This window comes from Electrona antarctica, assembly GCF_951216825.1.
Source record: "Electrona antarctica genome assembly, chromosome: 9".
Taxonomy (NCBI): Eukaryota; Metazoa; Chordata; class Actinopteri; order Myctophiformes; family Myctophidae; genus Electrona; species Electrona antarctica.
In genome coordinates, this window is record NC_136790.1 from 18,437,193 (window position 1) to 18,461,573 (window position 24,381).

The window sequence follows — 24,381 nt, forward strand, 5'->3', positions numbered from 1 at the left end:
TCTGGGTCTGCCAGAATGGAAGAACATCTGGAAAACTGTGAACATGTGTCCCTTCCCTTGTGTTGCCAAGCATGATGTAATGCAGTGGTTCTCAAACTGTTTCATGTCAAGGACCCGAGCCCCTATACAATATTTTATGGCAGGATCCCCCTGTACCCCAGGGGCCTGAGGTGGGGGGAGCCCTGCCCCATGGGACTCCCACAACGAGTCGACTCCTATATGTGGGTTCCCTGGTCCCCACTTTTTAGAACCACTAAGGGCCAGGTTGATCACTGCAAAGTCCCACACAAATTGCAGGAAACTCTGCAGCTCTCCTATTTTCTGGTGTGTCAACCAATCCTTAAATAATGACCATATGGGTCAGTGTTCAGTGGTGAACCCACTGGGTCAAATTGGAAGCGATGACAAATAAATGCGGTTATGAAGAGACACATTTGAAAGTCGGAACACTATACAATAATTGAAGCTGATAAATGCATACTATCTCCTGATCAGATTCGATTGCAATCTACATGAAGTAAATATACTATGTGTTTATTAAATAGACATAGATAGAGACCGGGATACACCTATAGCACTATCATCAGAAAATACCTTTTTAATAGACAAACATTTTTGTTGAGCGACAGTATAGCTCAGGAGGTATAGTGGTCTGTTCGACTTCGATCCAAGGTTCCCCCAGAGTTAGTGTTTGAAGTGTCCTTGAAAAAGACACTGAACAGAATGGTTGTGTGTGCGTGTGAGTGTGTGAGTGTGTGTGTGTGTGTGTGTGTGTGTGTGTGTGACTCATGGCAGCTTAAGCTTAAGGTACTGTTCAGTAGACCAGTTTGTGGTCGGGAAAGGGAACAGGAAAGGTAAAAGCCACATATTTACCCACATAGTTACAAAAAACAACCATGATATTGTACAATCCACATGTGTGTGTGTGTGTGTATAAAACAGATGTTTTGTTTTATATTTACAGGCAACAAAGTCTTATGCACACCTAAATGCTCTGAGATGGGTGCGTAGGCAGGGCTCAATGTACTCAGAAGAATGTGCACAAAGACCCAAACACCGTCTGCACTTGCAATACGAACTTTATTTATAGGCAACGTTTCGGTCAAAGACCTTCTTCAGGCATCTAACTTTGTGTGCATTTTTCTTATTTTATATTTACAACATGGCCATGCTAGGAAATGTTTGTGTACGTGAAGAAAGTAATGTCCTTGAATGAGACAAACGCAGTCACGCACACACACACACACACACACACACACACACACACACACACACACACACACACACACACACACACACACACACACACACACACACACACACACACACACACACACACACACACACACACACACACATCTCACTGCTAGGGCCTCATACACACACATCAATACAGATGCTCTTCTACTTTTCCAGAGGCTGCGACTTGTCCGTAAGCTCCTCCTCCTCCTCATCCTGCCCTTGGTCACAAAGCGAGGGATAGAGCAACTCCACGTAGAACTTGTAGGCCCCTGCCCCCATGACCCCTCCCACAAGGGGGGCTACTACAGGCACCCACCACCATGCGTTTCCAGCCCTGTGTGTGAGTGTGGAGAGAAAAGAGAAAATAGATTGAGTATCTCACAAAAGCAAACGTTGCTCAAACTTTTTATTTTATTTTTGTATTGTATTTAAGTGTGCGTGTGACGTGCGTGCGTGTGCTTGTACAGTATTACTACACTACCCGGGTCACTACACACACAAAGTATAGTAGAATTTCAGAAATAGATTGTGAGGACCATTTTTAGGCCAAGAATTGTTTTTTTAATGGTTATACAGTAAACATGATATACTGTATTTAGGCTTGATTTGTGCAATGCACACCTGAAATGGCAGATCTGCATCACAGTGCTTTCTGAGCTTGTAGATCAGCTATTTTGAGTGCATGAAACAGGCACTCAATTTAAGTCAGACTTGAGGGTTAGGGTTAAAAACGGCAAAAAGTGGTAAAACATTGCTTTTATAAAAAGCAAGCACATTCCTTTTCAGATGGGGGTCCGCAGCCAAACACATCAGTTTGGGGACCCTGGGGTCCATGACACGCAAGTATATAAGTGCACTGTCCCGCTAGAGAGATATATATTACCTGAAGACGTCCGTTCCCCAGCCCGCCATGGCGGTGAAGACTCTGGGCGCCAGGTCTCTGGTGGGGTTGATGGCGTAGCCGCTGTTGCTGCCATGCGAGATGCCAATGACCAGCACCAGGAGGCCCTTGGCCAGGGGCTCGCTGCCCGCCGCCGCGGGCTGGTTCCTCTGGTCCGTTAGAGCCATCAGACACCCCAGCAGCATGGCCGTGCCAAACACCTGGCAGTGGCACACACACACACACACACGTCAACACAGAGATAATCACACCGTCATCCATCACACACACACACACGCATCAACACAGACATAATCACACCATCATCTATCACACACACACACACATACACACACACAGACACACACACACACAGACACATGCGTCAAACACAGAGATAATCACACCATCATACATCACACACACACGCATTTTGTGCTGTCTGCCACTGTTATTATGATCACCTAATTATGTGAGGTAATTGCTTCTTTTTTTCTTTTCTTTTTGCATAATCGTCATAATTGCTTGGATGTTGAAAAGTATTCATACATTTTCAGATTAATAGCAGAAATAGCATGATCTACAAGCTCACAATGCCTTGCGATGCGATGAGTTGTGAGCTTGTAGATCGGCTATTTCCGCAATTTTGAAAGTAAGCCATGCAGGGGTTTTCAACAGGGGGTCCGGGATCCCTAGGGGATCCTCAGAGTCAGAGTTACTACAGGAGGCCAAAGAATAGAACTTTAGCAATGTGTCCCTGCTTCATCTCTCTCTCTCTCTCAGCTAGGGGGTCCAGCTTGGGCTAGTTGTAAGCATAGGCATGCTCACCTGGTCGATTAAACCACCCTGTACAGTGAGGTATGGTGCAGGGTAGGTGGCAAAGATCCCAGCCGTGGCTTTGGAACCGGTCACTGTCAGGTTCCCTCCGCTGAACTCATGTATGGCATCTGTAATCACATAGTAAGTGAGAGAAGGTCATTTTCAGCGTTTATTATTTTGTTACAGTAGTGGTTCTCAAACATTTTCGTGTCAAGGACGCCCAAATTGATTTGGCCGCAGACCCCCATCTGAGAAGGTTTTTGGCCAGCAACGCCCAGAAGAGAAGATTTGTGGGGTTGTTTGTTTTTTAAGCTAAATTATTCACATTTTTCCAAATATGTTTTGAGATTTTTGAGGGGTGCTAGCCCCTCCTATATCCAGCTTTTAGTCAGTGTAAGTTCACAAACTTTGTCCTACACAAACATTAAATTCCCATTGACAATGAATGGACAATTTTACGTCAGTGTCTATTTTACGTCATGATGATAAGAGTGCCACGTCAGCTTGCGTCACTTCGTGCCACGCTGCCCGTGAAACTAAATAGTGAAGGTCTGCTATTTTTTAATAGCCAGCATATAAATTAATGAAATGGTTAAAATGATTGTGATGCTGGAATTCCCTCAAGGACCCCTGGTCCCCTGGGGGTCCCTGGACCCCACTTTGAGTACCGCTGGTCTTGTACACTGGTTTTGGGGCCTCGATCCTCCATTTTGGGGCCTCGATGCCCTCCCCTCCAAGAATAAATGTTCAACCAGTGAATCTAATAAACATTACACACAACTCTAACAATTACTAGTAGCATTCGTTTGGGATTTTATATGCTATTCAACATTTTAAATAGGCCTATTTATCTATTTGGTTTTGGACAAAGGACAGAGGAGGGATAGAGAGTATAGCCTATATCGGTAGAAGGATTCTGAGTTTGGAACTGCCAGGCAGGAGGCCTAGACTAGAGAAAGAAGTGTGAAGGAGGACATGAAGTTAGTTGGTGTGAGAGAGAACAGGGGGAGATGGAGGCAGATGATTCACTAGTGGTGACCCCTGAAGGAGCACAGCTGGAGATCTATTGAAAATATTAATATTTTCTATTGGAAGTATTTAGCTGGCTATGAACATCGGCCATTTGATAATATGTGAATGTTTTCAAAATAGCGAATCTACAAGCTCACAGCGCTTGTAGATTTGCAATACGTTTTTTTAAATGGCATCTTTGAGCTTCGGTCTATGCCTTTTCGATCAACCAAAAAATAAATGTTGGATGTAATGTTAAATGTAATGATTAGTTATACTTTTAATATAAACTAAATTAAACTAAAAACTAAAAAGATAGAAAAAAAACGTTGTTTTTGAAACATTGTAACAAAACAACACAAATCTTGTATGAGCTCTAGAATTCTGTTCTTAATATCTGGCACAAAATATTTTCAGATGGGGGTTCCGTGCCCAAATTTAAATACATAGGCTATTGGAGGTTCTTGACATTTATGAAGGAACATTGGGAACATTATGAAGCAAGCCCAAACTAGAAAAAGTGCCCAGCTTCTGGGCACAGGTCTCCACCAGGAGGATAGGAGTGTGAGTGTGATGTTTGGCAAAATGTTTAGGAGCAATATAAACGTGTGTGTGTGTGTGTGTGTGTGTGACGTGGCTTGGCCTGTTGTAGCGCCACCATGAGGCTGATTTGAAAACTGTCAAGTGGCATTTCTTCCAAAGCCTATGGGAATACGCATGCACAGTTTCACCACAATCGGACGCTGCGTTGAGTAGTTGTGGCGATTTGTACAAAACGGGTACAAAGCGGGCTACTCCTGAAAAGTTTAGAAGCCAATCGTAGCCAATGAGGGTGGATTATGATAAATCAAACAAACCCGTCTTGATGACATGACTATGGAGAGCATGTGTACCGATTTGCGTGAAATTTGGATACAATCTGAAGGAGTAATATTAGAAAATGTGTTTTACATATGTCGTCCTCCTGGTGGCGCTATAAAGAGCAGATGTGAAAAATTCCAGGAAAAGGTTTTTCCTTGGCCTCTAGGGAGTTGGCATACAAAGTTATCCACAGATCCGTGCAGTTAGAGGTAAAAACACTTTTCGGCCGGTTATAGCGCCACCATGAGGCTGAGTTGAAAATGTTCATGTGGCATTTCTTCCTCGGCCTAGTGGGAATGTGCGTGCACAATTTCATGGAAATCACACAATGTGTTCATGATTTGCAGCATTTTGTTTGAAACTGAGCACTCCTGCGAACTTTGGAAGCCAATCTTAGCCAATCAGGATGGAGTCTGAGAAATCTGAAAGACCCGTTTCGTTGAATGGCTCTAGACAAACAAACCACCAGCCTTTTTACTTTTTCCATAGGAAAAGTCTGGTGACAATTGCTAAGGAATTGACGTCATCAGCCAGCGCCGCTCCATCATGCATTTGTTTCTCACTTGTTGATAAACAAAACTGCTGCAGCTATAGTTCGAGACTCGAGAATGTAAACAAACATTTTACCGCAAACATGTGTGACAGCATGACAGATACAGGCAGCTACACTAGTGTACAAGTTGTAGTTGACGTACAGTACACCTGCCGGCTGTGTGGGGTGAGTTTACTAAACAGCAAGGGAAGGTTGCAGACAATGCGTGCTCTGTTTGGAACTAATACGCAGCCACTGTGGCGACGGTTCTCCAGCGTCGGGGTGTCCCTGGTGGACCGGCCCGGTCTGTCGCCACGCATATGCGCGGCCGGGTGCTACAATGCGCTACTGAGAGTGGAGAAATGTTGGACCACGTTGAAAAAGTGGCAGGCAGAGCACAACAGCCAAGCACAGTGCCAAGCCAAGTACGACACTGCTGTCGAGGAGGAGGATATAAACGAGATGGAGATGAGGATGGACAGTGGCATTCCTTCTGAAGGTCCCCCCATCAACCCTTCTGATGTTCCCCCCATCAATCCTTCTGAAGGTCTTCCCATCAACCACTGAAGGTCTCCCCATCATCAGCCTCTCTGAAGGTCCCCCCATCAACCCATTTGCATTAAAGAGGTATCCAGACCCCCAGTACAAGAAAAGACTTAGTAATACAGAGGTATGTAACTCTGGTTCTCAACATGTGAGAGTGCTTAGATGACAAACAAAAAAAGTAATCAACAAACTATACTATAAAACTGGTAAAACATTGGCCCAAAAAATAGCTGATTTACAAATGCGAGGCATTGTGAGCTTGTAATAATAATAATAATAATAATAATAATAAACTTTATTTATATAGCACCTTTTAAAAAAATGTTACTTACAAAGTAATTGCAATTATTTGAGATAATCACAATTATGTTGCATAATCATCATAATCGTTTCCTTGTTGAAAAATGTTTATACATTTTAAAATATGTTCTAAAAATAGCAGATATAAGCTGTAAGCATCAGTTATTTCCGCCATTTTCACATTTCTTTGAAAGTATAAAATGATTAAATATGTCAGTAATGTCTGTATATTTAAGTTATTTGTCATATCTGACCCGTGCAACTTTTGATTATGAAGCCTAAATAAGGCGGGTTTTTTTTTCAACTATTACATTGTTAATCGCAATTACTTAATTTATTGCCAAGTTAAATGTTTTTAATCGTGCCAGTCATATTGCTTCACCTTCCTTCTCATAGGTGTATATCCAGTACCCCAGCAAAAGAGTGAGGCTACAGTGTGATACAGACGTGTCTGGAATCATTGAGCACCTCGCCAAGGGGAAGTGGAGGACGGCAGCCAAGCAGATTTTACTGCACTCGTATCTCGTTGAGGAATTGAAACCTGGATTCCTACAGATTGTCGATGGAGAGTGCCGCGTTCTCTGTGACCACAAGCAGAGTTTCGTGCTGCGCCGGTCTCCCGCGGATCAATTCAAGACTTTTTCATTCGCCGCCCTGGACAGTGACCTGAAGCGCCTGGCTCCGTTCATCTCCTCCATCTTCTCCACCATCACAAGGAACAGGTCTCAGCTCACTGCCTGTGCGGCTGTGGCCATCGCTCTCAGAGGGAGAGCGAACCACTTGTCTGCGTTTTCCTACTACGTGAACAATGTGCTGCAGTTTGGTGGTGCCAGGGAGTCAGCGTTTAAAACATTGTCCAAGCTAGGAATAACAACATCTCATACCTGTGCCATTCGAAATAAATTTGATTTTCGGAGAAGAGGATATCTTGGATATCTCGCCGGTAAAACTAAGACTGACGAAATGGCGGCTGGAGGTGTGGTTTAGGTTCTGTGTCATGTGCTATTTTCCATACACCTTGAAAACCTTAAATTGAATGCATTTGAGTATGTTTTCTTTTTTTTTTTACATTTTGACACCAAAGATCTGGTATGGGCCCAGTCCCTGGCACAAAATAATTTCAGCTCTAGGTCCACGGCCAAATAGATCAATTTTGGGGGTTCTTGACATGACAAAGTTTGAGAAGAGGGAAAAAATTATGGAGCCAATTAGTTTAAGTATAGTGTTTAATCTGCTGATATGCATACAATGTTTTGTGGGCACACTGCAGTTTTCATTAACTGAAGTAAGAACTACCCTGTGCTAGTGTGCTTTGACTAATTAAGCCCAAACCACACCGTTGTGTCGGGACAAAACCGTTTTAAGGTAAACCACACTCATTGAGTTGCAAGGAGTTGCATTGCTGTGACCCTTTAGTGTGGTTTGGGCATAAGGCTTGTCACATGTTTCATAATTATCCATCTCTGTTCTGTTATCTACCTCTTTTATAGTCTTTCTTTTGTATCATTTGGCAATAAATGGAAATATTCAATTGACACGAAAATTTGATTGATTCTGATCATTTATTCTGATGTAATCACGCAAATATAGTTTCCATCGTTGTGTGTGACGTGTGTGTCCTTACCGTAGTAAACCAAGTAAACCGTCCCGGCAGCCAGGAATGAGCCCAGAAACTGTGTGACAACGTACAGCGGCAGCATCCTCCACGCCAGACGGCCAAACACGCACATGGTAAACGACACTGCCGCATTCATATGTGCCCCTGGTACAACGGAAGAGTGAAGGTTATTTATGTCGGAATCGCACACTTCAGTAACTTTAAATACTTACAACCTGCCGTCGCCATTTGGCCGTGTCATTGTAAGATTCCTTAGGTAAAGATCACAGGTAAAGAACCTACCGTCGGTCTACTCTGAACAATAGGCAATCAAAATAACAATCTGTACATTTAACCCATTAAAACCGGGGAAGCATCTGTGTCATTTTAGATTTTAGCCTTGGCTATTCAAAGATCAAGATCTACAGGCTCACACCGCGTAACTTCGTCCCGTGCTGCAAGTATGTACATCTGCTATTTAGTTTTGGACAATTTTGAAAAAAAATGTAATTGTGACAACTGATTCAGATGGCATTTTGTATAGAATCGGCCTCTCGTCTGATACCAGGTAGCCTATCTGTTTAAATAACATGCTATCTAAATTGCGTTTTTAACTTTGTGGTCAGCTCACTTCATCCCTATTAACCTACCTGAGACCTTCCCTCCGACGTGAACTCCCATGGCCACGCCCAGACCGAAGCCCAGGTTGATGCTGATGTACTGGCCAAACTCTCCCTGGCCTGTGACTACCTGGGCCACAGAACCCAAGCCAAACACCTGGAAGAGGACATCACAATCATTCATTAGTGTCAGAAGGCCAGTTGTCTGGATCAACGACAGGTCTGCTCAAGAGGGGCGTAACAGGGGCGTAACAAAAAAAAAAAGCTAAACAGATTCCAGGTCTGGTCAGCCGCGGACGTGTGCAGGAAACGAACAAGCGCGCGGCAATTGCACGGGGCCGCACCCACATAAATACACTTGCTTTGTCAACCCTCGACTCCGCACGTACAGAAGAAATCACACCCGTGTGAACTGAGTGGTGCATGGTCTTATATAGTCTGATCAGCTATGTCAGTGACGTCACACACTAACCATAGCAACCATGCTCACCTGTGCACGGACACAAACACACACGGGTACTAACAAAGCCAGTTGTTGGAGTGGTTTGCACCACTCAAAAAAAATCGAATGAATTACTAGGCGTGTTAAATCGCTGCCCGCTTGAAAGGACCCTTAGTGTCACTGTCACATCAAAAGTTTACGGGTGGGGTGGGGGGGGGGGGGGGGCAAGGAGAGAAAAGTAAGACAGAATTTAAAAGATCACACCCATGTGAAGTGAGTGAGAGTTAAATCTCCTTAAAACTGCAGGAGGTGAAGTCCAGTGCCTGCATGTGACTCCAAGTGTAACTATGCACAGTGGGCAGTGGTGGAAAAGGTTGTGTTACACATTTACACAGTCCGTAAAATGGGAACAGTGCGCGCATGTGCGCGTGTGTGTGTCATGCAGCGGTCTAAGACCCCATTTAGACAGAGACGTTTCAAAAGATCTCACTGAGTCGGTGTCAAAAAGTTTACCGTATACACTTCATCGAATCAATTAACCTATCTATCTACACTACAACGACCAAAACGCAATGAGGAGGCTGTAGTGTATATGCCGGGCCTGTAGGTGGTGCTGCAAAGCTGCCACAAAATCCCCAAAAACAGAGAAGAAGACATTGAGCATGCGCATTGACAGTGTACAGCCTGCCGGAAAGCCATATTAGCTGCCGGAAACCATAGATTGGAGCTAAGGCTCTGCATTGGAGGAGCGCATGTAAACAAACCATAATGGTGGACAATTCGAACAGAGGAGCCAGTACTAGAAAGGGAAAAGAGACATTTGTGTGGACCGATGACGAGGCAGAACTTCTGCTTCGGATCACCCTTAACTACAAGACTGGTCGTCTTGCAGAGAATGTTGACTGGGAATCCTGCCAATCCAAATATGGCGATATAATGGATGAATTTGTGGCGCAGTATCCGAGGCAGCCGACAGACAGAGATTTCCCTCACGACATTAACGTCGTATCAAAAGCCCAGGTCATCGCCAAGATAAAAAGCATCCGGAGTAAATACAGGGCGGCGGTGGACACTGGACGTAAGAGTGGCCAAGGACGTGTGGTGTACTTGTATTTTGAGCTGTGTTCAGAGATCTGGGGTGGTTCGCCTGCCACGCGTTCCCTCGACGCCGGTATCGAGACTGCGAGCCTGGCGAGTGGGACCCAGGGCCAGGAGACTAGTGAGAGCCAGTGCCAGGATGGTGGTAGTAGCCTGGAGGAATCAAGTTCCACACATTCATCTCTGACTCCGGAGCCGCCTTCTGATCATTCGCCCAACACCAGTGAAAGTCAGCCAACTGCCACGACTGTAAACCATCGCAGGGATCTGCTTCAGGTATGTTTCATATGTCAAGCTTAGCATGCTTGCTATACAATGTGGTGACCGTGACCTTTTAACTGTTATAATAACAGTCATTTGAAATAGAGGAACATTTTGACCAGTATACTGTGTGTACCGGTAAACTGATTTTTTTTTGTTCCCATCTCGGATCGCTTCTCTTTCTTGTGCACCATCCGTACTTTTTAAACTATTTGCACCTCCACTGATTTCATTTTTTTTTGCTATGTATGTTCATTGTTCATGGTTGGACAAAACTGAACACCAGGACACCACTATGATGCACCGCAATACACATCACCATCCACTACACCCTCAAATGCCTCAATAATAAACAAAGTATAATTATCATCTTTCTGACTATATCAACCGAAAATATTAAAGCTTTGTAAAAGTAGAATGTATGGCAGAGCTATTGTATTGAATTAATTGCAGTCACTGGCCACTTATATGATATAGTACTTGTCAGTTTGCAAGGTTGTTGGCAATTGCTCTGTCCTGGAAGAGCACCAGATTTTGATCTAACTTCTTTGTGTATGTTACTTGTGAGTGTAGTGTGTTGCTTTAGTACAAAATGTACAACCTTGTTTGTTCTTAGCTTGTTTTGATTTTTTGGAATAACATGATTTTGCTCTGGTTTATTCAAGGCAAGGCTGACCAACCACAAAACTGACAGACTGAAGAAAAAACTTCCAGCTGATCAGGCCATCCAGGAAGACATACAAATTAAAAAGAAGATGTTGGAGCTCATGGAAGAATCAGGCCGACGCAGTGCAGAGAACATGCAGCAGATCAACACGAACATTTCCAGCATTACAAGCGCCATCCAGGATGGCTTTTCCCTGATGAGGCAAATACTTGTTCCACCTCACATTGCACACACCCACAGTAGCAGCAGTGGATATGGCCAATTCCAGGGGCACCCACCAATGATGATGCCTTGCCCACACCCCACTACATCCCATGGGCATTCACCAGCGTACATGCCTAGCCCACACCCCACTACATCCCATGGGCATTCACCAGTATACATGTCTAGCCCACACTCCACTACATCCCATGGGCATTCACCAGCATACATGGGTAGTCCGGCCCCAAGCCCACACCCCACTACATCCCAGGGGCACTCACCAGCATTTATGCCCATAAGCCCACACCCCACTGTACCGTCCTTCATTGATGAAGGACCCCACTCTGCACGATACCCAGCATCAATGACCCATGACACCTCACAGCAACAAACATCCTCATTTTCATACAGACAAGCACTGTTTGATGATGACTGAGCACTGAGCTTCACTTTAACTTGTTCGAGGTCAAGGTTACTTTATTTTGTATCCCATTCTGTTCAGATGTTTTGATATGTCATATGGACATGAGCAGTGCGCTTTAACTTCGGCTGCTACATTTTTTTTCTCCTGTTCTGTTAAGATGTTTATTGTTTACTATTATGTCATAAGGACAGCAAATATGCTGCATCTTCGGCTGCTACATTTTTTTTCTCCTGTTCTGTTAAGATGTTTATTGTTTACTATTATGTCATAAGGACAGCAAATATGCTGCATCTTTGCACACTTTTTTTTAACAATTTTATATACCAAAAAGCTATGGAAGTCGTTGCAGACAATTTTGTTCAAAGGAAAAAGCACATTTCCTCTGTATTTTTTTCTATGAAAGTTTTTGTTTCCTTGTGGGAAAGATTTGTTGTCCATTTTGGAGCAAATATTAAAGTGCAATATGCTGCAGATACAGTTCTGGCATGTGTGGTTGTTTGCTACTTAATTTGTAGGGACAAGCATGTCAAATAGTAGTAATGTCATTACTAGTATGTCTTTTTAATGTGTGTGTGTATATGTATATATATATATATATATAATATTTATTTATTAGTATCGGTCTTGATAGATATGTTTAAAAAGAATGCCAAATCGTGCATCCCTACATACTGGGGGGCACCAAATATTTGTGTGATAGTCTATGGACTGTAATTTTCTACATTAACCAATTGAAGCCTAGCATATGTATTTCAGGGGGAACATTGTATAAAAATCCTTGGAAAATAGACCAAATGAATACAAAGCCTTTTAACATGAATAAATAAAGAGGTTGGACATTAGCATGTGGAGTGGAGTACTAGACCCATAATCCTATATACATAAAAAGTAGGAATTGGAGAGAAAAAAACAATAGCACATCCAAATGTTGTAATAAATGGAGGGCAAAGTACTCTCGTTTACACTTTATTGTTCGGCTATGAAATGTCTGTGTACTTCACTAATGTGTTCTTCAGTGTACTTGCCATACTTCAGAGCATTAATATTACTCAAACATTAATGGAAAAGATGTGTAAACAAGACATGATTGTCCTAATACAGTGATAGTTTTTTTTCTGGTTTCATCCTCGTAGCAGTTTGGTATTGACCTGTACCTTTCATTTGAACTGTACCCATTCTATTGACTGAATACAAATTTCAGTCAGTCAGTAGCTTCATGTCAGTATCATTGTCAGAACCATGTCAGTATAATATAGGAACTATAGTAAAATACACAAATCACTTCGTGGAGGTGCTGGGTTCAAAAAGTGACATGGGAAAAGAGAAGGGAACCTGCACAATCATATGCTCCAAAGGGTATTTTTATTTACGACATTTCGAGCCATTGCTCTTCATCTGGTCAAACTCAAGCAAGCAATATACAGTGGAGTACCATTCGTTTTTGCCGGGCTGACATGTGTAGGTACCTATCAATGTCATTCAGCCCAAAAAAAAACTCTGGTAGCCACACCTCTGTGGGTGGGGTTTAGCCTTAAGGGGTGTGTTTTTTTCACCCACTGTGTAATATAATAAATGGACAGTAGGTGGCAGTAGGACAGCAACTATACATTCCAGCTAAAAGGGATTGTCATTGCTGCTGTCAAGGAGTGAAACAATATACCCATACTCAACCTTTTAATTTTAATTTACCGTAGTATCTCATATATATATATATATATATATATATATATATAGTTGTGGAAATGTAGATCTGCTGTTTTCAAAAGATTGAAAACTTTAAATGATACATACTTTTTTTTTGTATGTTAAGTACATTACATCTGTAATACAGTTGTGTATTCTTATGACATTAATTTTCATTATATATTATTATAATTAGTTAAAAGCAGGCTCTGTACCCAAAAATGCCTGTATTTAGCCTGTCCTCAGCAGGGCACAGGACAGGTTGCGTTTTTTGGGGCTTGTTTCTGAAGTGTATGCTTATTTAGGCTTGTTCCCTAATGTTGTTTAAACCTGTGATTATGCTCAAACATTGTCATAAAGCCAAGGACCCCCATGTATTTGTGCACACAGACCCCCATCTGAATGTTTTGTGCCAGGTTTTTTTTATTTTATTTGTATAAAACAAAAACTATTTTAGAAAATATCTGATCTACAAGCTCACAACGACGCATTGCGAGCTTGTAGATCTGCTATTCTCAAGTAGCTGCCGATGTCCTATAGTCTTAGTATATAAATATTAAGTATTATAGTAGCTCATTTGTGGAGTGGCTTCTTTTCATCTGGGTTGTTACACTGCTGTGTATAACAGCTGGAGACGAGAGGTAGATGTCGCCAGATTGTGTGAGAGAAATAAGCAATCAGGTCTATGAAAAGAAGCCAAGCCCCAAGTCGCTTATAACAAGCGGACATGGCAACAACGGAGAAATCCATGAAGAGCTCTCGTTTTTAACAGGAGATTTAAGATGTTTCTAACTCATGTCATCATGTCAACGTCGCAACACAAATAATACAAACTACGAAAAACTATGCCATCACATAATCAAATGAAATAGTGTTGTATAAAGTACTGAACTTTATTCCTACAAAATCACGACCGTACGTTCACAGTGAATGAGTTTCTGCCGACCGGAAGCGGCCCAAACTGAACGCGGAAGTGTTGGCTGCATAGAGCCCATTGGGAAGGCTGTAGGCTGAGGAAACTGGTTATACTGCCTTTAGCATGGCCAGGCCTAGTGCTCAGACACCTATTAGGTGTTAGACATTAGGCCTGCACCCCCCCCCCCCCCCCACACACACACACACACACACACACACTTGCTTGGCACAGGTAAACGGCAGGGGGAACCTAGTAATTATAGTAAGACAAAGTATTTTAGCAACTTAGTCTTAGTGTTACTTTTAGTAGCAAATTTATTTCTGATCAGTCTCAGGCTGCTTAAACTATCTAGTGTTAGCCAACTAAAAATGAACACTGGCATACAATAAACTAAAACATAATTTCTCAGACTCTTCAACAAAGATGGCAAAAACAAACATTCTTTGTTCTGTACGTATACAATTGTATAGTATAAAACACTGATTTTAAAACTTTGGCAAACTATTGCAAACCAGCACTACAGGCTACTTTAAAAAAATAATGTGGGAAATTCTCTCTCTCTCTCTCTCTGGAAGGAGATGGAACTGGTTATTCTGCTTTTAGCACTATGGCCAGGGGCCAGGCACAGGACACATTAATGCATGGGGCTTGCTATTGTCTTAATACACACAGGTAAACGACAGAGGGAGGGGAAGCACTTTAATGTCATGGAACTGAATGGCTCTGCATGCTTTGTGTGTGTATTTGATGTCAAAAAGTGTGTCTGTAGATTGCTGGTACTCAGACTGTCCACATGCAAAGTCAAACGTCCAAATAAAGGCCCATATGCTAAATTACGGTAGTTAAGCAAACCCATTACAGAGAAAGAATGTGAATGCATGTGCAAATGTGAATGAATGCATGCATTTTCAGAGGACATCACTAAGCATGTCCTGCTGTATCAGAGTGTGAGGAGAGCAATCCACAACAGAGAGAGACAAAGCAGTCTACAGCAGGGCCATTAGCGGGGCGGGTGGGGGAGGGGGAGTAGCAGCGTTGTTTCCTTTTTGAAAATCATCTCGAGGGCCGCATTGGACCTCTCACTGGGCCGCATGCGGCCCACGGATGATGTGGTTTATGAAGTTTATTGATCGCCAAACCCCATCTCTCTCTCTCTCTCTCTCTCAATTCAATTTCTGTATTTATTTATTGTCTACCCTTTTAATAGAAGCGCAGGGAACAGAGCTGATCTACAAGCCTACACATGTAGCATCAGCGACGCGTTGTGGGCTTGTGGAGACAGAGACGCGCGGTGCAAAGAAGCATTGAAGCAACACAATTATTAAAGTTTCTTAAACGTAATTTTCAATTATTTGTATTGATGCTTGTTTGTGCTTGAAATGTACTGTACTGTACTCTGGGCAGCCCACAACAGCAAGTTCATGAAGTTTGATTGATTGATTGAATAGTTTATTGAACATAAATGTAATAACAGCAACAGAGTACAGTAAAACACTCAGTCCAAAACAAAAGCATAGCACCAAAAACGTTTTCATTTAGGCATGACATGAAGAATTACATATACAACTAAATTCAAAAGATGGACATAAGTACAGTAGGGGGGACATTCACATGCCAGTCGGCTTTCCGTTGCGTTTAATGACCTCGGGCAAAACATTAAAAAGGTGACTGATGTATGTGTCACACTGAGCACGGGGCAGCTTTGTGTGCCAAAACTGGAGAATGGCCAGCCTTAGTTCTTCCCTCGAGTTTGGCTTGGCTTTTTTCAAACTGCCAAAAAAGTGTCTAATACTGTCACAATCACATAAATAAATATACATACTAAATGAAAGTCCCATTTTAGAAAAATGTTATGCGAAAAACCTTCTCAAGATTGGTAGTTAAGACCTTTGTCTACAAATACATCCATTTGAGTGAGGAGATGGATCTGGTTATTCTGCTTTTAGCACTATGGCCAGGGGCCAGGCACAGGACACATTAATGCATGGGGCTTGCTATTGTCTTAATACACACAGGTAAACGACAGAGGGAGGGGAAGCACTTTAATGTCATGGAACTGAATGGCTCTGCATGCTTTGTGTGTGTATTTGATGTCAAAAAGTGTGTCTGTAGATTGCTGGTACTCAGACTGTCCACATGCAAAGTCAAACGTCCAAATAAAGGCCCATATGCTAAATTACGGTAGTTAAGCAAACCCATTACAGAGAAAGAATGTGAATGCATGTGCAAATGTGAATGAATGCATGCATTTTCAGAGGACATCACTAAGCATGTCCTGCTGTATCAGAGTGTGAGGAGAGCAATCCACAACAGAGAGAGACAAAGCAGTCTACAGCAGGGCCATTAGCGGGGCGGGTGGGGGAGGGGGAGTAGCAGCGTTGTTTCCTTTTTGAAAATCATCTCGAGGGCCGCATTGGACCTCTCACTGGGCCGCATGCGGCCCACGGATGATGTGGTTTATGAAGTTTATTGATCGCCAAACCCCATCTCTCTCTCTCTCTCTCTCTCAATTCAATTTCTGTATTTATTTATTGTCTACCCTTTTAATAGAAGCGCAGGGAACAGAGCTGATCTACAAGCCTACACATGTAGCATCAGCGACGCGTTGTGGGCTTGTGGAGACAGAGACGCGCGGTGCAAAGAAGCATTGAAGCAACACAATTATTAAAGTTTCTTAAACGTAATTTTCAATTATTTGAACTGTACTCTGGGCAGCCCACAACAGCAAGTTCATGAAGTTTGATTGATTGATTGAATAGTTTATTGAACATAAATGTAATAACAGCAACAGAGTACAGTAAAACACTCAGTCCAAAACAAAAGCATAGCACCAAAAACGTTTTCATTTAGGCATGACATGAAGAATTACATATACAACTAAATTCAAAAGATGGACATAAGTACAGTAGGGGGGACATTCACATGCCAGTCGGCTTTCCGTTGCGTTTAATGACCTCGGGCAAAACATTAAAAAGGTGACTGATGTATGTGTCACACTGAGCACGGGGCAGCTTTGTGTGCCAAAACTGGAGAATGGCCAGCCTTAGTTCTTCCCTCGAGTCTGGCTTGGCTTCACAACGTATGAAATGTTTCATTTGATGCCAGACGTTCTCGATAGGGTTCATATCAGGGGACCTGAAAACAAAGCAACACGTACAGTTTAGCAATAGCCAGTAGTAAGTAAGAAGTAAAATAAATAAAAAGAGGTATACATATATAACCATTATAATCATTCATTACTCACTCGGCTGGTGTTTTGACCCAATTGACGCCTTGCTGTGCGATGTAGGCCTTTGCAGCGGTGTGCTTGGGATCATTATCTGGAAATTAGAAATAAGAGTATATACTGTAAGCATTGATGCAATTTTAAACATTCCAAACACTCAAAGAACGAAATTTCAATAAAAACTTCTATAATAGTATTTGCTTACCTTGGAAAAATCGATGTGTTGGCAGTATCCACTTCTGGTTGAGATATGGAACGACCGCGTCCCTGATGATTGCTTGTTCAAAGAAAATTCTGTCCATAATTCCTGGAAGTGCATAATTAATTACATTCATCAGGGCACTGGTCAAGCAATAATAATAATAATAATAATAATAATAATAATAATAATAATAATAATAATAATAATAATAATAATAATAATAATAATATAGATTTAAATTACATACCATCAAATACAACAATCGGCCCTGCGCCCTGTCTGCTGATGGCTCCCCATACATGCAACTTTACTGGATGTTTTACTACTTGCTTGATGGAGTCATGGTCTTTCCTGCGATAACAGTAGCGTGCATTTTTTTCCAAAGCAATCGTGCTTTCGTCTGTAATACAAGACAAGTCATTGAGACAACATATTAATAATAATAATAATAATAATAATAATAATAATAATAATAATAATAATAATAATCGTTATCTCACTGACCTGTAAATATGACATCATGAAATAACTCGCCAGTCTTCAGCCATTCTTGCGCCTGAAGAAGTCGAAGATGCTTGTTTTTGTCCCTGGTCAAAGGAACCGTTCTGTGGGGACAGGACAATATACAGAACAGAATTACTAATTGCGTTGAATAACACAGTATAGGTGAAATTACATACTGTAGATTGGATTTGTACCGAACATTGAACATTTTCTACTGGGTTTACCTTGCACGTCCAAAAGACCATGTGAGCTCATCTATCGCTTTCCGAACGGAGTTCCGACCCAGACTGATATTATGGTCCCGCAAAAGTAGGGCTTGGATCTTCGGGGTAGAAAGTTCATCATTCTGGCGTAGTAGTCCATCTATAAGTTCTATCACCTGACTGAAAAGTAAAATACGGTAGATGTATTATCACATTGTTGTCCAATTAAGACATAGCCTACATGAAATGGAAGAAAACCATTGAAGGAGGTTATTCTACACTGTACAGTTGCTTACCTTGACAATTTTTATTTTTGCAGGCCTTTCATGGTAATAGTGGCGAATAGTTCTGTCAGTCAAGTTCACGCCTAATGCTGTCAGATTCTCCTTTATTCTATGCAGGGTCAAATTCTGTTCATGCCACAATCTTATATTCTCACGTGTTTGTAAAGCAAGAGGCATTTTGTACTATACTGTAAGTAGCCTAATGATGACAGACAGCTGTATGTTGTCTCTTAAACATTTATAAACATGTCACAATTTCAGAGGCGTGACAGCACACGCCCACATTAGCTGACCATGACTTTAAAACGGGAGCACCCCACTCAGCACCCACTCAGTCGTGACTCGTCAGGATAGAATAATGGACTCTGTTAACTTCTATGCTAGCGCGATGTCTACTGTGAGTGTGAGACCAAAGCGAACAGCGGCGAGCAGACAGCCTGTGGGTGCCAAAACACGTTTGGTGAAGAGAAAAGCGACAACTGCAGTTAATGATGGAGCGTCCACTAGCAGCCTGCAGACCACACCAGTAGCGAAGAAGTCGAAAATACGCTTGGTGAAAAAGAAAGCGGCTTTTGTGCTGAACACCGAGGTTCCAGAGGCGGATGACTCTGATACAGTTCGCGGAATCTACGAATCTGCACGCATACTGCAACAAGAAGTCATTGCCAAGCACAGTGACGCTATGCAGGCGTTAAAGGACAGTCACCATGCCGAGATCTCAAAGCTTCAACTTGATCACATGGAGGTGTCAGATTTACAAGCAGACTTGGCTCTAACGAGGCAATGCATTGTAGACGCAGGCCAACACAGCGCACAGCGGGAGACAGACTTGAACGAGAGAGAGGAGGTGTTACGGCAGCGAGAGACTGATATTGCTTCAGCACCTTCACAAACTGAGGCCACGCATACCACTGCCTATTGGAGAATTAAGTGTCTTGAGTTGGAAATGGAAAAAAGGCTCAGTGACAGAGAGAAAGTGCTGGATGACAGACACAGACAGGCAGTGCAGAGAGAGGCCGCAGTCGAGGAAAGAGAGAGAGCCGTAGACGAGAAAGAGAGACAGGTTGATCGTGACAGAGAGCAGAGACAGGCTGAAGATGTGTTACCAAAACAACTGGCAGATATACGGTTGTGTGAAATCTCTCACCACCAACAAGCCGAAATCAGTCGCTTAGTAGGGCTGCAAGGCTGTAACCGTCCGGGACGTTATGCTTCCATATTGTTTAGTTACGTGACTCCTCTACACTTGTATCAGTCCTGGGTGAAAAGGGTTAACTGGAATGGTAACGGGACAAAATCCAAACTACCGCACAATCTGAAAGAGTACATTTTGAACTCTTGTAAGGAAAGGTACTATCCCAACGACGAAATAGCTGCAGTAGACAGACAAGCCATTGTTACTGAGATTAATGACAATCTGCGTAAAAGAAGAGATTGGAATAACAGACAGTGAATAGCCTATGTTCTTTGACAAGCATGCATTGTTTCCTTTTTTGTGTGCTTTTTATTTCAATCAATGTGCTGTAGCCTACTGAACTGAGGATATGATTATTGTCTTTGACACGCATGAAACGTTAACTTTGTTTCTTTTTTGCTGTACTGTTCTTTTTTGTTGGACAAATAAATCTGCTTCATAGTACATTCATGGTTTCATGGTCTATTAATATTATTATGAGCTCTTATAATTACTGTTTTATTTTATCCTCCTGCGTTTCTCCGAAATGAACCCCGTCAAAAATGAACCTTGAACAATAATTCGATTGCAGCTGTAATAATTTTAGCGCAGCGCCTGCTGCTTGGTGGTAGCCTAATTATTTATTTAACCTTTATTTAACCAGTAAAAACACATTGAGAAATGTAACCAGTAAAAACACAGTCAATGATAAATTAATTTAGCACGCAATGGCGTTAGACATTGATCGCACACATTTTGCTGAGAGTCAAGGGCTATGAACGCGCACCAACATGTGACATTTCATGGCAGCATAATACAACGTGGCAGCATAATACAACTTTTAATCACTGCCTTTAGTTAGTGGTTCCTTATATTATATAATATAATTTTAAATAAATTACAGGCTGCAGATTTCGTTTCTCACTTTTCTCAGTCATTCTTATTCACGTTTTATTCAGGGGTTGTGCATGGTGGTGTGGCGCACCAGCGCCCCCTATGGACCGGCCGCCACTGCGTTAGAGGCATATTTGCTTTTCTTTATTGTAATAAGTTTGGCGCAGCGCGTGGCACTGTGCTTCTTCTACTTTGCAAACTTTAAAATACAAAAAGGGTTTAATTGCAAACATTTCATCAATAATCATCAAGACAATTCAGATTAAACGATAATAGATGCCACACAATACACACATACACACACAGTCTGATTGAACATTTTATTAACATTTATTCACATTTGCACATTCTCTCTTATATGGGTTTGGTAAACCACTACATCTCAGAGGCAAATATTGTATTTGTACGCCACTACATTTATTTGCAAACTTTAGTTACTAGTTACTTTGGTGATTTTGATTATTATAAAAAAACATGCATTAACCACTTCCTCAGTATAGTAGACTATTTGAAAATAGCCGATCTACAAGCTCACAATACGTCGTGATGTGCTAGATTATGAGCTTGTAGATTTGCTATTTTCAAAAGATTTGTATACATTTGAAAACTTGAAATGGGACATTCTTAAGTACACTTTGATACCAATAATTTTGTACTTTTACTCAAGTAAATGTTGAATACCGGACTGTTACTTGTAACAGTATGTATTTCAATGTATTTCTATATTGCAGTATTGATACTTTTACTCAAGTACAAAATGTGATACTTTTTCCACCACTCCACTGCATATTGCAAGCTATACTCAGTGCAGCTCTGCTCATCATGGCTTGAAGCCACCTGGTGGTTGAATGGCCACTCCACATATTAAAATAAACCTGTGGGTGTGGCTGAGAATCTGGGGGTGGGTCTGTGGGTGTGTCTATCAGAGGTACCTCTGGGTTCTGATAAATGTCCTTTTGAGACTGAGGCAAAAAGGAATGGGACTCCACTGTAGGTAAACAAATAAACAATTTTATACAGTACATAGTGGGGCCCCCTGCTTCATCTTCATTCATGACAGCTAAGGAGAAAAAAAACAGTGAAAACACTATTACCCTTTTTTTTTTTAAACAAAAAACAATAACATCAGCCTGTCTTTCAGGCAGTCCTTATGGGTCAAGGTACTGTGTGAGCACTCTCCTCACCCTCTTTCCCTCTGCCTCATTGCAGTCAGTGACATATCGATTGCACTGTGTGAGAGGCTGTGAGGCCCTGTCACCATCCATCGTTGCCAACACAGTGCTCTCATCTACAGACTCCTTTCTGTCCTCACAAAAGTTGTTGAGGACAAAGCAGGTGTAAATGACATAAGGCAGGTCATTCATGTTTATGTCCATGGCCCTTTTAAGTGCGGCAAATCTGGCCTTGAGGCGACCAAAGGAACACTCAATGACCATACGTGCTCTACACAAACATAGCCCAAAGTACTGTTCCTGAGGTGTGGACCCACCGTTTGAATATTCCTTCATCAGGTAAGGCAGCAGTGGGTAGGCAGGGTCACCAAGAAGGAAGATGGGTATAGGATCCTCATCGACCAAAAGCTGTTTTCTCAAAGCAGGGATCTTGACAGTCTTCAAGTCCTTATTGAGCTGTGAATTAGCAAAGATCCGTGCATCATGCACACTCCCTGGCCACTTTATTACCACATCGATGAACCTATACTTGTAATCACAGGTGGCCTGTACATTAAGGGAAAATCTCCCTTTCCTGTTGATGAAGTCCATCGAGTTGGAAACAGGCTGCTTTATTTCAATGTGGGTGCCGTCCACTGCCCCAAAACACTGTGGCATGCCATGAGCACGATGGAAGCCCTCGACCAGATGTTCTGCCTCGGTCTCCGTAAAAGGCAGCTTGATATATTTTGGACCGAGATGGATGGCAATCGCTCTGCTTACATGCCTTATAATGACCGACACAGAGGATCGCGACACGCCGAAAGCGTTAGCCGTCTTCCGTAGCCTTCCCTCATCGCTCAGATAGTACAGTAGTATAGCCACTTTTTTAAGAGGATCAATCGGTGCCCTCATCCTTGTCGTTTCCCCTTCTATATATGGCCGGAGTTCTTCGGACAGGGCGACGACAGAGGCTCTGGACATTCGAAAGTTCTCATTCCATTCTTGAGCCACCGCAATCCCGTTGACAAGGTTGTCCCACCATTGGCTGGTTCTGCCCGGTCTCACCCAAAACTCTCGCCTGGTTTCCCTTCTTGTTCTTCTCCGCGGTGGATTTAACAACATGTTGTGGACGTTGTTCTCCATCTCCACTTGCTGCTGGCGGTGGTAGTTTAGAAGCTGTACATTTTGCTGCAAAAGCCCTATTGCACTAACTATATTTTGCAGAACAAACGCAACGGGGATGGGTTCCGCCATCTTTGATAGTGTTGTTGTTGTTGTTCGGGATGGCGCGTGCGTCTTATAACACGTGTGGGCTCTTGCGTCATCGGTGCAGGGGTTGTTGTTGTTCGGGGGTGGCGCATGCGTCTTAGAACACGTGTGGGCTCTTGCGTCATCGGTGCAGGGGTTGTTGTTGTTCGGGGGTGGCGCATGCGTCTTAGAACACGTGTGGGCTCTTGCGTCATCGGTGCAGGAAATATGCGGATTCGGACGTCCACACAGTGGCGCAAAAGTTGCGGTTTCATATTTATCCACTCTGGGACCTGGTTTCAAAAAGTAACGGATTCATTCACCGTTTTGGTCGGCAGTATAGATGAAAGGGCAAAACGAGACAAAAGGTATGTGGTTTGACTGCGGATCGTCTCAGTCTAAACGGGGCCTAAGTTTAGGCTTTGATATGACAGGTGGCTAACACGTGACCTCAACATGTGGCAATGCCATGCTGTTGAGACAATTAAGCCAGTGTTTTCCCGGACAGGGGAGGGCCATGCATGGTTATCACCAGGCTGGTCATGGATTTTGACATTCCTAATCAACAGCAAGCACATGGTGTTCAAAGACTATACCATGTGTGTGTGATTCAGGAAAAGCCGTAGATAACTCTGTATGTCACCAAACTTACAACATTAACCACTTGTAAAAGCCCTCTAGACTTAGATAGTAAACTGGACCATGGTTGGCTAAGTATAAATAGAACAAAAATAGCCCATCATTCTACAAGCTTGTACACTGTACACAGCCAGCCTGCGTAGTAAATTCTTCACAGTAAAGTCCTGAGCCAGAGAGAGTGAACAAATCAAACCACAACCCATAAATGGTACATGTGGTTCCATTAGTTCACTCTCTCTGCAGGTGAAATAAACTCTCTTACCATCATGACATATGTGCACAGGGTCTCGGCGAGTCCCACTCGAAAAACCTCATTCTTGATCCAAGCCTGCAATACAGTTTTGCGGCCCTTCTTCTGAGGGCCCGGAAGTGCTGCTGGCCGCTCGTTCATTCTTTCCTCTTCTTTCCACCCTAATTTATTCCACAAAAACGCATCACTTTTTGCTGATCCCCTCTGCTTGCAAGCTTCCTTCCTTCCTTCCTCTCTCTCCTCTCTCTGTCTCCCTCTCTGACCCTCTCTCTCTCTCTTTATATCTCTCTCCTCTCTCTGTCTCCCTCTCTGACCCTCTCTCTCTCTCTTTATATCTGTAGTGAGTACCCCATGAAGTGTGTTCAAAGGTTAAGGCCTCAGCCCCCTCCTCCCTGTGACAAAGTCACACACACAGGGCGTCCAATAGTTCAATGTCTCGGACTCAGCTAACAGGGTGAACAGCTAACAGAAGGCATACTGCCTTGTTATTAGAAAAAACAAAT

The 24,381-nt window shown here is 42.6% G+C and overlaps 1 protein-coding gene across 1 annotated transcript; it reads right to left on the reverse strand.

The window, feature by feature from the left end:
- Nucleotides 1-1,073: 1,073 nt before the first annotated feature.
- Nucleotides 1,074-24,019, reverse strand: LOC306929863 (aquaporin-7-like; the record flags this gene model as incomplete). Its single annotated transcript, XM_079510596.1, has 6 exons — nt 1,074-1,576; nt 2,126-2,343; nt 2,951-3,069; nt 7,816-7,953; nt 8,439-8,565; nt 23,891-24,019. 6 exons carry the CDS (start codon nt 24,017-24,019, stop codon nt 1,405-1,407), a joined length of 903 nt encoding a protein of 300 aa, XP_079366722.1. The 3' UTR covers nt 1,074-1,404.
- Nucleotides 24,020-24,381: the final 362 nt, after the last annotated feature.